This window comes from Centruroides sculpturatus, unplaced genomic scaffold, assembly GCF_000671375.1.
Source record: "Centruroides sculpturatus isolate CEXI.00-Female unplaced genomic scaffold, Cexi_2.0 scaffold382, whole genome shotgun sequence".
Classification (NCBI taxonomy): Eukaryota; Metazoa; Arthropoda; class Arachnida; order Scorpiones; family Buthidae; genus Centruroides; species Centruroides sculpturatus.
The window spans coordinates 193,874-208,043 of record NW_019384562.1 but is presented as its reverse complement, the minus strand read 5'-3'; the positions used below and the strand labels follow the sequence as shown (position 1 = coordinate 208,043).

Here is a 14,170-nt window from a genome sequence, read left to right as displayed (position 1 = left end):
TAAATTAATATCGCAGCGTAAATACCAAACGTAAAATTATTCAATTAACGGTCGCGTTAATCCGAACCGCCACTAGTCTCGATTGGCAATCTTACTGCTATCTCGGTACAGTAAAACCTCGATCTAACGGGCTAAAGAACTCGTGATAATTATTAATTCGGTTAAATGTATATTATTAGATTGACTGCAAATGAAAGACTTAACTGTAAACTAACATTAATTTGCTTTAACGAGTAATATTAAATTTATCATGTTATTGTATACGATCTGTATGTTTGCAGAAAACTGGGTATACAGTAACACTATTATTTCTAAACTACATTTTATATGATTATAATGTTAATGTATTATTTAAAATTAAAAAAAAAAAAAAAAAAACTAAATACCTTGCCATTTGGAGTATTTTCTCGGCTTCGACGAGAGAAGACTCCGATAATGTACCAAAAGGCGAATTTTCCAGACATCCCATGTCCTTCAATGACCTTTTTATCATGTGAACGTCCATCTGAAATCAAAAACATTTTCTTAATCGATAAAAAAGATTCCTATGATTCTTTGCAATTTGAATTCCCCACATTTTCGGGTTTTCCCGATAAAAACCTAGAATTTCCTTGACGATAGGGTGCATTTTGTCACGAAAAAAAAAATGGATCAGAGGATTTTTCCAGTAAGTTTATGTTATATTTGACTATCAGAAGACAAAAATTGGTTACGTAGGACTTCCAATCGTATAGAAAGTCCCGTGAAGGCTTATTTTAGAGAGAGTCATTTAGAGATCATAATGAATTTTCCCCCTACAATCAATGATTTATATTTCTAAAGGCTGATTTTATCTTTTCTTTAAAGATTTTAAAGAATAACAATAAAAAAAAATTCACATCAGTAATGTTTATAATAGACTTCTGCTTAAAATTTCATTAGCTCCTTTGTATTTCCCCAGTGCACAGACGAATAGTTTGACAACTACAAATTTAAAATGTTACACGACGACTCCTTTTATAAGAAAGATACCACTGGGTATTCAATTATTATTATTTAAAATCTCTCTGTAGACTGTTTTAAGATTGGATCGACTGCTTTTATACTGAAAAATTAAAATGTAAAATGGTAATTTTGCTGCCAATTTATGTAAATACAAAGACTATCATAAATAAATGATCAAAGAAAGTAATTAAAAATATAATTTATTAAATAGTACTTACTAAATTTTTAAGAAGTTTGTTTAGGCAAGGAGAAAGCTTTGAAGGCACATTACTGGCAATATCTACTAAAATCTCTTTTCTCTGTACAAATGACCTTTTATCTAAAGAAACTAGATCATATTTCTTTGGCTGATGTTGGAAACTGAAAATATTTTTATTATAAAAGAATTAATTTGAAAATTTATCATTCAGTAGCAAAATTATCTGTCGACTTACTTTTTTACATTTTCCCAAGTGTTTCCCGATTTGCTTTTAAATATTTTACAAAATTCTTTTATGGCCTCATCCATTATCCGAAATGGAGTTTTTTGATATTGACCGGAATCGCCCACTCTTCCCCATCGAGTGAACAGAATGACTAAGTCTTTTGCCTTTTGATGAATGAGCTGTAGGTTATATAAATTTTAAATTAAATTTGTGAATTTTTACGACCGAGATCCAAAGAAAAAAAATCGTACCTGCATTTTGTAAAAATTGTAAAGACCGTAACTCCCGTAATTTAAGTCGACTTTTATCATTAAGATGTCGTAGGGTAAGTCTTGATCTTTATCGAAGAGTACCTCCCTGGAAAATTATCTTGGTGTAAGTAGATAGAAATTTGACAAATTAATTTTCATTCATTTATATTATACCCGGTCTCCGCGTGTTCATCGGGCTGACAGAGGAATGTGGTTTCCATTTGTTCGTCTTGCAATTCTCTAAGCAAAGCTTTGGAATCTTCTTTGTAATTCCACTGGGAAACTCCTAAATCTAGAGCGATTCCTCCGACAGAAGGAAATTTGATCTGCAATTTCTCCTGAGAAGTAAAAACATGTATTATTTCTTTGTGACTTATATCTCAAAAATTTTTCTAATTACCTGATTCTCAGGAGGCACTTTTAATAATGTCTGCAATGCTTCTATTGCATTTTCAGCTTTGTTCCTCAATGCTAACTGCAGCGGCGTGTTACCCTCTTTGTCTGGGAGATCCAGTGGTGCACCGACGTGAGCAAGAAGTTTTAATACAGATACGTTGTCGTAGCTGAATTCGCTGAAAGGTGAAATTATGTGATGCACTACTGTCCTTCCCATAATATCTTTATGTGCTAAATCTACTTGACTGGTCTTCTTCATTTTTATTATTGACGTTTCTGTATAAAATGAAGTATATTTAATTAATTCATTAAAGGATATACAACTTTATAAAGTAACAAAATACTTAATACTTAATTTACCTGAATAAGGATATTTGTCTTTACTGGGATCATAACTATTATCTAATAAAAGCTTCACCATTTTAATATCATTCTAAAATCATTTAAATAAGACAATCCTTTATTTATAAAATTATATTTGGCAATAACTTGAAATAATTTCAAAATCAAACTTACTAATTTAGTGGCTATCATTATGGGTGTCTGCTGTTGATCGTTACAGAAATTTACGTCAGCTCCAGTCTTCAAAAGAAGTCTGGCAACCTCAATATTTTGTTTATATATGGCGACCATCAGAGGAGAAATGCAAGGGGCATAAGGATTTTCTTCGTGTAGTTCATCTGAAGCGATGAATCTCACTCCAGGATAAGAAGATTGTTGGATGGGATAACGAGTCAGTATGTTTGGATTGGCTCCCTCTTTTATCATTTTCAAAAACCAGGTTCTAACAACAAATATATATAATTAGTATGTATAATTGCAGTCAACAAACTCGAAGGTTAGTAATTAATTTAAAATTTTTTCCTACTTTATAGGCTGGGGAAGAGATTTCTCACCAAGCTGCCAGAACAAAGCTGACAATGGTGTTCTTAATGATTTATCCGGATCTGCCTGAACGCTTGCCAAGGTGCCCACCTTATCTAAAATGATATAGAAATTATCGGTCATTCAGGCATTACAAGTAAATAAATAAGGAAACAATATATACAGTAATTAATAAAGATAACCTGTTAGATGAAATATGACTAGCTTAGTTTTGTTGTCATATCTAAAATACCAACATTACGTTTTGCGCAACAGAAGTTTAAAGTCAATTTGAGATTTTGCAGGCTGGAAAGTTGAAAAGAGTCCAAATAAAAAGAAAAATGCATGCAAACGAGGTAAATAATCAAACAATTTTTCACAAAATATGAGAATGCATGTTGTGTAGGTTTATTTATTTTATAAAAATTTAAAAAACTGACAGAAGTAACACATGCCAAAGAAATCAAGATTGGAAATCTTCAAGGCAGTCTCAAAATTGGAGGCTCGACAGCCACATGGCAGAGGCACGAAAGCCATGGCAAACCACTTTGGGGACCAAGTATGGAGTCCAGACAAGCAACTTCCCAGGTATTTTTAAAGGTGGTCCACCCTACATAAGTTTGGTACCATCCATCCCACTAGACAAAGCCTCAATGGATAGGAAAAAATAAATCCCTCAGTGCAACCAAATCATCATCTTTTAAGATATTTTTTCATATAATAGTGGTACGTTTGAAATGTCACAAAAAAGTATTGTAGCAAACAATAATTTGGCAATTATAAGCAATGAGGTGGTTGGTTGCAAAACAAGATATGAATTTTAATAAATCATATAAAAGCCTAATAAAATGTAACTAAACTAGACAAAAATATTATACTTGGATTTTGTTAAAAATACACGGCTTTCTGTAGATACTGAAGTTTAATAAATGGAAACAGATATATAGCATTTAAACACAGACTCATACTTGGAAAGATACACTTGACTTGAGCTTGTTGTGTCTCAAAATATCAAGTTTTAACAAACCCTAAGTGATGCCAAAACATAATAGAAGGAAGCCATGATTCTTCAAATGCATAAAAACATTTTTACTACAGAAAAGAATTAAATAAAAAGAGAAGCAGCAATAAAACTGTTCCCAGATACAAAAGATTTAAATATGAAATTAAGTTCTTTGCTTCAAAAAATGGAATTTTGAATCCAGATGCCTGGGCTTAATTTGTATGTAGGTTTGCATTACTTTTTTTATATGACTTCTTCAATAAAACAAATCTGAAATGTTCTATTTTAAATAAACAATCTTTTGATAATTAATGTTTAATTATTTTGCTTTTAAGGTGGCAACATGTTGCATCATAAAATGAATTCAGTTCATACTTTATGATAAAATCATAAAAATAAATTACTTACTTAAGGAAGCAAAAGAAAATTAATAAAAATATTCCCACCCATAATTATGGCCATCATTAGATGAAGATACATTTGAAAATTTGGAAGAAAATTTAATGATTTCGTCAATGATGACCTGAAATGTTTCTTACCAAATACCTTTGTTTTTCCATAAATAAGCACATAAGATTTTATACATAAAAATTCTTTATAAATAACAAACTCTACAACTGTATCCTTACTGGCAGTCCAAGATGCTTCCCGACCCACGATGAATTGGTCACTGACTTAAACCCCCAATCACCAAAATATCAGAAAACACCCAACCACCCTTGATAATGCAAACAAGCATATTAAGAACCTAAAAAAGTATTACCTTCCGATTTGGACTGGTTAGGCTAAGAGCCACAGTCCAACAAACACTTTATTTCTAATAATTATTTTATTTATAATATTTAGTTCAAATCTTTTACTCATGTTTTTATCCTGATGTTTAAATTTTAAATATTTCTGAATCATAACTTCATACATCACCAAGAATATAGTAATTAAATATAATAAAAGTAACTGAATTCATTTCTTTCATTCTTTAACAGAAAGCTAATAATGAAAAAAACTGATGCTCTTGCTTATCAGTTTGTATCCATCAAAAATATAATTATTTAATTAAATTTAAAACTTACCGTATATAAAAGATATTAACGAAGAATTCCATTTTAAAGCACTGTATATCATAACAGAACAACCGTGCTCGTCTTTAGCCATTAAAGGTACTCCTTTGTCTATTAAAGCTTGAGCGACCTGAAATGTATAGCATTACAGTACGCTGATTTTGTTAAGAATACAATACTGGAAGTTTGAGACACAGTTTTGTTTTTACCTTAGTTTGTAATTTAGATTCCGGTTGTCTTGCCAATATGTGTAGTGTGCTCTGTTTTTCGTTATATAACGTCCAACTGTGTTTGACGCGTGGAATCAATTTCAGAGCCAAGTTATATTTTCTTGTCTTCAGAGCTGCCTATATTGAGTCACAATACAGAGTTACATTTCAAGTATATTTATACAAAATTATATTTTCTAAAATATTATGCAATCTGAAATATTTCTCATACCATAATTTATTTATTTATTTGTTAAAAAGTAAAAGAATTCTTACCAAATCAATTCAAATGAAGTAACATTCATCTTAGTCTATTAATATTTATCTCAGAATATAAATATTTTAAACTATGATTATTAACAAAAGAGTCACACACCAGGATAAAATTATCTAATTACCAAAAGATTTGACATGTAACTATGCCTCAGACAGTCATGTAAATGATCACAATTGCAATCTGACTTTGTGCTGGGTAATGCTGTCAGAAATCACTACCCAACATCCTATTGAGGCTTGCACGAACTCACCATATTTTCAACTATCAAAAGACAAGCAAGCTTGTACATCACATTCAAAGACATTACACATAGACAACCAAATTTGAAAAAAGCTATCCTGCAGAATGGAGGGTGCTTGCTATCTGCACAGTTCTGATTAGGGTTTCTGATATAAATATAAATTCACAGGAATCCTGGAAAGTTTATGAAGTCAAAAATTTTTCCAAAAATTTTTTAAGCTTTTAAAATTTGACAGAATATTTTGCAACTAACAACTAAATTCATTCTAGATACATTAAAATTTTTACATAGGGTACATTTTTCATGCAGAGCAGCTTAAGAGACTTTTGGGATAATTTAACTGACAAAGTATTCTTAATTTGTCTATATAAAAGTTCAGTATTTTGCTCATAACATACTTTTTTTTAATAGTTTTCATATTTTTTTTTAAGTATTATGCTGCACAAAAAACTCTTCAGATTTGAAAATGGATAATGATCATATAATGTCTCCATTTTAGAACTCGCATTTCCTGCAAAAGCGTTTGGTGTAGGCCAAGAACATTTGAAGAGCTTTGCTGTTGTTCTGATGAGTTGACAGCAAAGTTTATTAAGGCATTTGCCATAATATTTTTAAGATACAAGTAAACTTCAAAAATATTTTAAAATTTTAGGGTTTGCAATTTTTAAAACCATAATTAACATTATTTTTTTTTTTACAGAATCCTAATATTTCAATTATGTCACTTTGCTCTGATAATGTAATCACTTACTACTATACTCATTACATTAGCACTAATAAAATTTCATTCAATTCCGACACACCTTTCTTGGTGCATAACCTTTTTGTCATTGAGTGTATTCTAATCAGTTGCTGTCAAATAGAAAATTTTTTAATTATTTTAAGTTTAAAAGGGTAAATTACAAAAAAATATAAACTATAATTTAGATGTTTCATATAGAAATTAGTCCTAAATATAGAGAAGTACAAATACAAAATAAGCATATCAAATATTTATGATAAACTGTTTTCTTAAGGAACTTTTAAAAATTGCATGTGGTCACCTACTATTACTAAATCCTCAGTATTCAAGTATAGTTTTAAGATTTTCAAAAGTATATATTAACATTATATATATTTGTCAAATCAAAGAAAGCCCATACTGTTAATGTTTTCAGTTTATTAACTATTAAATAAACTCAAAATATAAATTTCATTATACGAAAAATTTTAAGTCTTGATGAATTAAGAATATTTTATCTTGAAAGCAATACTCCCATCCAAAAAGACCAAAAAACATCCTATTATGCAAGAAAATATTTGGATTTATGTGTAATTTTTGAATATAATTAATAAAATCTATCTTTACCTCAATAGCAATGCTGTAACCTTTATTGATTGATTCCAACTGATCAAGCATAAGGAATACAATCCCCTGTAGATCTTTCTGTACGGCTTCCTAATACATATAAAAGTGTAGTTATTATTATTATTAAATTTGCAATGTTTAAATTTTAATAATTTAAATATTTACTATCATCACGATATGCCAGGATATGGCATAGCCTCTTTCAGGCTTACAAAGACTGTTAAAATTTCAAAGTAAACATAATTACTTATGTATTGTATCTGTACTATAACACCTTTATACTATTATTTCATTTAAATTAAACAATCCCATTAAACTACTGAACAGATTACATAAATAATAATGCAGTTTTACAATTAATTTCATTTATTAAATATATTTACACGCCATATTTCATTTTTCTGAGAATATTCTCGTATTTTTCCAATAACAATGATGTAATCTATAAAAGTATGTTTAATCATTTCTATTATTATTAACATTTTTTGTAAAAAACTAATAATAATAAACATATACCAAAACTCAGATTAAAAAATTCTAAAATATTTGTTTTTTAGTGCTATGCCAGTCCCTTTTTATGTCACAACTCAGGCAAAATAATATGATTTAGTACTTACTTGTAAGATAGAACATCTTAAGGGAGGAGGAATTTCTTTTTTAAGGTAATGCCAGATCCAGTAGTGTTTGTTCTCTGTTTTTTTATCAGGAGAGGATTTGACGTTCTTTATGAGATCTGCCGTGCAACTGCATCCTTTCTGAAGCAACATTAATGTACAACTATAAGAATAATTAAAACTTTTTATTAATATCAATTTTTAATAATATAGTTCTTAAAAATAATTATTAATGTAAATTTTGATTTTCTGTTTGTAAAAAAGTATACTTACCTTTGATAATTGTAATTACTTAGCCCCTGAGTAACAGGGCTTCCACCCTTTATACTAATAAAGACTGATTTATAATATAGTTCTTAATACTTTTAATATTCTAAGTTAAAGAGGAATAATTTGCTAAATTCGAATCTTAAAAAAAATCACATAATGTATTGGGTTATTCGAAGAGTAATTTCGTTTTTTTACCACTAGACGGATTAGTCGTATTTTTCCTGCCATTTTCATTCTAAACCATATTATCATTATATATTTTGACAGCTAGCATTTTAAGGCTTATTTGTAAAAAATTTTGTTTGATTTCGTGCAATTGTTTATTTTTTGTGTCCCATCAAATATGAAAAATCAAAAGCAGCATTTTCAGCTTATTTTGCTCTTTTATTACTGAAAAGGTAAGAATGCTGTTCAAGCAAGAAAAAAATTGTGTGACATGTATGGAGAAGATGTATTGACAGAACAACAGTACCAAAACTGGTTTACAAAATTTTGTTCTGGCAATTTCAATATCGAAGATGCACCACATGCTGGATGGCCAGTTGAAGCCAATGAAAACAAAATAAAGATACTGATTGAAGCAAACCGCTGAACAACAACACATGAAATCACTATGAAATTAAATTTGTGAAATTGAACTGTTTATGATTACTTGAAACAAATTGGTTTTGTTTCAAAGCTTGCTATATGGGTTCCACATGTAAATAAAGAGAGATGCTCTCTTTGGTGGAGTTTAAGGAAATTTTTTTTGGAGCTTTTACCAGACAAGTTAACAATTGATTCAAAAGTGTACTGCCATCGAGTAAACAAATTGAGTAATATCATCAAACAGAAAAGGCNAAATCATAAAAATAAATTACTTACTTAAGGAAGCAAAAGAAAATTAATAAAAATATTCCCACCCATAATTATGGCCATCATTAGATGAAGATACATTTGAAAATTTGGAAGAAAATTTAATGATTTCGTCAATGATGACCTGAAATGTTTCTTACCAAATACCTTTGTTTTTCCATAAATAAGCACATAAGATTTTATACATAAAAATTCTTTATAAATAACAAACTCTACAACTGTATCCTTACTGGCAGTCCAAGATGCTTCCCGACCCACGATGAATTGGTCACTGACTTAAACCCCCAATCACCAAAATATCAGAAAACACCCAACCACCCTTGATAATGCAAACAAGCATATTAAGAACCTAAAAAAGTATTACCTTCCGATTTGGACTGGTTAGGCTAAGAGCCACAGTCCAACAAACACTTTATTTCTAATAATTATTTTATTTATAATATTTAGTTCAAATCTTTTACTCATGTTTTTATCCTGATGTTTAAATTTTAAATATTTCTGAATCATAACTTCATACATCACCAAGAATATAGTAATTAAATATAATAAAAGTAACTGAATTCATTTCTTTCATTCTTTAACAGAAAGCTAATAATGAAAAAAACTGATGCTCTTGCTTATCAGTTTGTATCCATCAAAAATATAATTATTTAATTAAATTTAAAACTTACCGTATATAAAAGATATTAACGAAGAATTCCATTTTAAAGCACTGTATATCATAACAGAACAACCGTGCTCGTCTTTAGCCATTAAAGGTACTCCTTTGTCTATTAAAGCTTGAGCGACCTGAAATGTATAGCATTACAGTACGCTGATTTTGTTAAGAATACAATACTGGAAGTTTGAGACACAGTTTTGTTTTTACCTTAGTTTGTAATTTAGATTCCGGTTGTCTTGCCAATATGTGTAGTGTGCTCTGTTTTTCGTTATATAACGTCCAACTGTGTTTGACGCGTGGAATCAATTTCAGAGCCAAGTTATATTTTCTTGTCTTCAGAGCTGCCTATATTGAGTCACAATACAGAGTTACATTTCAAGTATATTTATACAAAATTATATTTTCTAAAATATTATGCAATCTGAAATATTTCTCATACCATAATTTATTTATTTATTTGTTAAAAAGTAAAAGAATTCTTACCAAATCAATTCAAATGAAGTAACATTCATCTTAGTCTATTAATATTTATCTCAGAATATAAATATTTTAAACTATGATTATTAACAAAAGAGTCACACACCAGGATAAAATTATCTAATTACCAAAAGATTTGACATGTAACTATGCCTCAGACAGTCATGTAAATGATCACAATTGCAATCTGACTTTGTGCTGGGTAATGCTGTCAGAAATCACTACCCAACATCCTATTGAGGCTTGCACGAACTCACCATATTTTCAACTATCAAAAGACAAGCAAGCTTGTACATCACATTCAAAGACATTACACATAGACAACCAAATTTGAAAAAAGCTATCCTGCAGAATGGAGGGTGCTTGCTATCTGCACAGTTCTGATTAGGGTTTCTGATATAAATATAAATTCACAGGAATCCTGGAAAGTTTATGAAGTCAAAAATTTTTCCAAAAATTTTTTAAGCTTTTAAAATTTGACAGAATATTTTGCAACTAACAACTAAATTCATTCTAGATACATTAAAATTTTTACATAGGGTACATTTTTCATGCAGAGCAGCTTAAGAGACTTTTGGGATAATTTAACTGACAAAGTATTCTTAATTTGTCTATATAAAAGTTCAGTATTTTGCTCATAACATACTTTTTTTTAATAGTTTTCATATTTTTTTTTAAGTATTATGCTGCACAAAAAACTCTTCAGATTTGAAAATGGATAATGATCATATAATGTCTCCATTTTAGAACTCGCATTTCCTGCAAAAGCGTTTGGTGTAGGCCAAGAACATTTGAAGAGCTTTGCTGTTGTTCTGATGAGTTGACAGCAAAGTTTATTAAGGCATTTGCCATAATATTTTTAAGATACAAGTAAACTTCAAAAATATTTTAAAATTTTAAACCTGAAACAAAATAATTTTTTTTAAACTTTAAATTTAAAATTAAAGAAACATTGTAGAATGTATTTTTATATACTGTTATATTAAAGCATACCATACTTTAATGTAACAATATATAAAATTAGTCATGCGAAAAATGTAAAAATAACAACAATTATCTTAAGGATTCACAAAATGGAGTTAATTGATTTGGTCTGTGAACGACTCATATATAAATACAAAATACAGTTTCCTAATAATTACTGTTTCATCACTTCAAAAATCGTACATTTGACTGATAAAGCTAATTGTGTAATGAAATTATATAAAAATACAATAAAAAAAGAATTTATTTAATGTCTACTATGCTAAAAACCAAGATAAAGTTTAAAATAAAGTTAATTACATTGTAATTTATTTATTTATTACAATGACAAATGTACCTTTCATGACTGTTCATTACTGCCAAGCCAAGAGGAGTGTTTCCTTCTTTGTCCCTTATATCAATATTTTTCATTTTCTGAAAATATTCATTTATATAAGAAATATTCTGTATATATGAAATATTATAATCATACTAAATAGTTCTACAATACATTACCGAAGCCAGGTGCATGCAAGAAATAGTAGCACCTCGAAATGCTGCCCTGTGTAGTGGCGTCTGGCCATAGTTGTCTGCTATTTCGAGAGGAACAGAACCCATGGCATTTGTGAGCAAAGCGACCAATTCAATCGGATCAATTTGATGAGTACACTCAGGGCTGAAATGAACATGTGTAAAATTGATAAGAAAAAAGCTATGAAAAACAAATTGCATTTTAAAATATAATTAGCAAGAGTATGCCTATATAGTGGCTTTTACTGACACATACATACATTTATACATGTATATACCCTAATGCGGAGCTTAAAATTGTCACAAATTTTTGATGCAAATAGTCTATTAGAAATGAGGGAGCAAAGCCTGTGGAGAGAGTAAGCAGGGACGTCCATACACAACTGGGGGAAAAATTATGAAAAAAAATATTGCCAAGAATTGACATATTATCAAAATTTTTGAATAAGTGAGCAATGCTACCCTTGGTAATATATATATATACAAATTTTATAAATTAATTTGTGTTTTTAATTAGAAAGAAACTTCAAAACTATAAGACGACAATCAATATCTTAAATTTTTTAATTAAAGTTCATTGTAAATACCAATTAAGGAAGTTGTAACAGATTTGTGTTACAATAAATTGTCATTCTCTAGTTTTTGATCACTCTTCTACTTGTGTAACAAGTCCTTAAATAACGTAAGGTTCTTGTTAATGTTTTTTTACAATACTTAAATAAAATTGATCATAACAACTCTTATTATAAAGAACTGGTAAACTGTCTAACACTACAGTCCTTAAAGTAGAAAAATCTGCTGTAAAATGTTATTGCAAGCATTTTCATATTTATATTGATCATACAAATGAAAAATTTTGCAAACGTTAGAATTAATCATAAAGTAACAAGCATTCTTACTTGTTGAAAAATTTGACTTGGTAGACCTAAAATTTTTCAACAGAAGTACAAGCACTAATGTCACAAAAGAGTAAACAAAAGGGTTTTCTTTATAATATAAAGAAATTGTTATGTAAAATTAAGAAAAAAAGCTAAGATTTGCAAGAGTATTCATGCTAACAATTATGTAAAAAAAATAAATATCACAATAAACTGTATGTGTGTATTAAACTACATTTTGTAATTTACTTAAACGCATACATACTTATTGATATCAATAAAGGCATAATGGAGAGGAATTCTTCCGTATACATCGCACACATCAGTCTTACTGCCAGAATTTAATAAAAAATCTTCAACTGTATAAAATACATCTGCACCGTCCATGTGAGAATTCACAGCTAAGTGAAGGGGGGTTTGCTTCTCATTATTTACCGCATTAACTGATGCTCCGGCAGCAGTTAGGGCCTTTACGGTATCTAACACCTCTGAAAAAGTAATTATGGTATTATTCAGAAATGAAATGCAAATAAAACAATTGTAATAAAATCAAATGTACATACCCAGGTTTCGACGACTGACTACATAATGTAATGGAGTATTACCATTTTTTAAGTCAATGTCATTGGGATCAGCTTTATGCTGAAGCAAAAGTTGTATTACTTTATCTAGCTGACTGTTTCTGAAATTATTTTTAAATGTAAAAAAAATTGACAATAAAATTTAAATTTATAAAGACTTTTGTAGTTACCTGGAAGCAAGAATTATTGGAGAAGAATTGTCATCTTTTTCTGACCTAATATTTACATTACATCCAGCTTTAATCTAGATAAAAATAATTTTCATCAACACATTTTCCTAACTTAAAATGAAATGCACAGAGATACTTACGAGTTTTTCTGCAGTGGCCACATTTTGATTTTTGATAGCGACAATCAAAGGTGTCAGTTTGTCAGAATCAAATGCGTCTAAAGGAGGATTGTGCAGTAACAAGATGTCAAAAACTTTCGGATAATTACATTTTGCTGCCAAATGCAAAACTGTAGCTACATCTGAAAAATAAAATATTGACAAACTTTTATTAATATTAAAAAAAAAATACTTTCAAGCATTTAAAAACACTAATTAAAATTTAAATTTCATTTTAAAAATAAATATCAAAAGCAATAAAGAATTTTTATTCATTGCACTATTTATTTATTTTATATTTGTTTTCTTGTTAGATTTAATTTTATTTTCTGTATTTCATTTAATACATTTGTAAGCTACACTCCAGCCCATGTGAATTGCTACATAAATTTGTGTATATTAATTAAAAGCTTCTAATTTTCAAATTTGCATTCCATTGAATTTACTACGTTGCATTCTAAAAACCTACAGACGTTATTACACTTGGTCAAAGATGTCCATTCCATTAATAAACATTCTTTTTTTATTGAATTTTACAGTTTTATTGAGTTAAGAGTAAAACTGCAGTTATGCCTTAACTTCGGTCTGGCAAAGCACTAGACACCATGTAGGATACTTTCCAACAACACAACAAAATAATAATAATAATAATAATAAAACTAACAACACACAAACAATTTTAATGTAATGGCAGCTAAAACCCACTGCAGTGGCTTACTGCACTCTGAAGAATTATTCATCACAGCTGGTAAATTGACTTCCCACAAATCACGTGTTAATATAAATTAACAGAATAACTTATCTGACAATTACATAAATTTTGTCTTTACAAAATTGTTTAAAATTAGTTTAAAATAATTCAAAATTTCATAGTTACCTTCTCCTTTTGAATTCTTGATGGGAGTACTTATACTACACTTCAATTCTTTCACAAAGAACTAATTTTGAAACCAATC

General features: G+C 29.0%; 1 protein-coding gene across 1 annotated transcript in view; it reads right to left on the bottom strand.

The window, feature by feature from the left end:
* LOC111623970 (tankyrase-like protein) overlaps positions 1–14,170 on the bottom strand; it is a 70,374-nt gene that overhangs the window by 2,913 nt on the left and 53,291 nt on the right. The window contains exons 20-39 of the mRNA XM_023366711.1: positions 14,092–14,152; positions 13,197–13,357; positions 13,057–13,130; positions 12,869–12,987; positions 12,571–12,793; positions 11,413–11,572; positions 11,255–11,331; positions 7,674–7,833; positions 7,057–7,146; positions 5,191–5,328; positions 4,994–5,111; positions 2,925–3,036; positions 2,573–2,840; positions 2,417–2,489; positions 2,061–2,332; positions 1,835–1,998; positions 1,661–1,766; positions 1,419–1,588; positions 1,203–1,344; positions 387–505 (exon numbers count right to left, since the gene is read on the bottom strand). Coding sequence (XP_023222479.1) covers positions 387–505; positions 1,203–1,344; positions 1,419–1,588; positions 1,661–1,766; positions 1,835–1,998; positions 2,061–2,332; positions 2,417–2,489; positions 2,573–2,840; positions 2,925–3,036; positions 4,994–5,111; positions 5,191–5,328; positions 7,057–7,146; positions 7,674–7,833; positions 11,255–11,331; positions 11,413–11,572; positions 12,571–12,793; positions 12,869–12,987; positions 13,057–13,130; positions 13,197–13,357; positions 14,092–14,152 — 2,807 coding nt within the window. The remainder of the gene's footprint in view (positions 1–386; positions 506–1,202; positions 1,345–1,418; positions 1,589–1,660; positions 1,767–1,834; positions 1,999–2,060; positions 2,333–2,416; positions 2,490–2,572; positions 2,841–2,924; positions 3,037–4,993; positions 5,112–5,190; positions 5,329–7,056; positions 7,147–7,673; positions 7,834–11,254; positions 11,332–11,412; positions 11,573–12,570; positions 12,794–12,868; positions 12,988–13,056; positions 13,131–13,196; positions 13,358–14,091; positions 14,153–14,170) is intronic.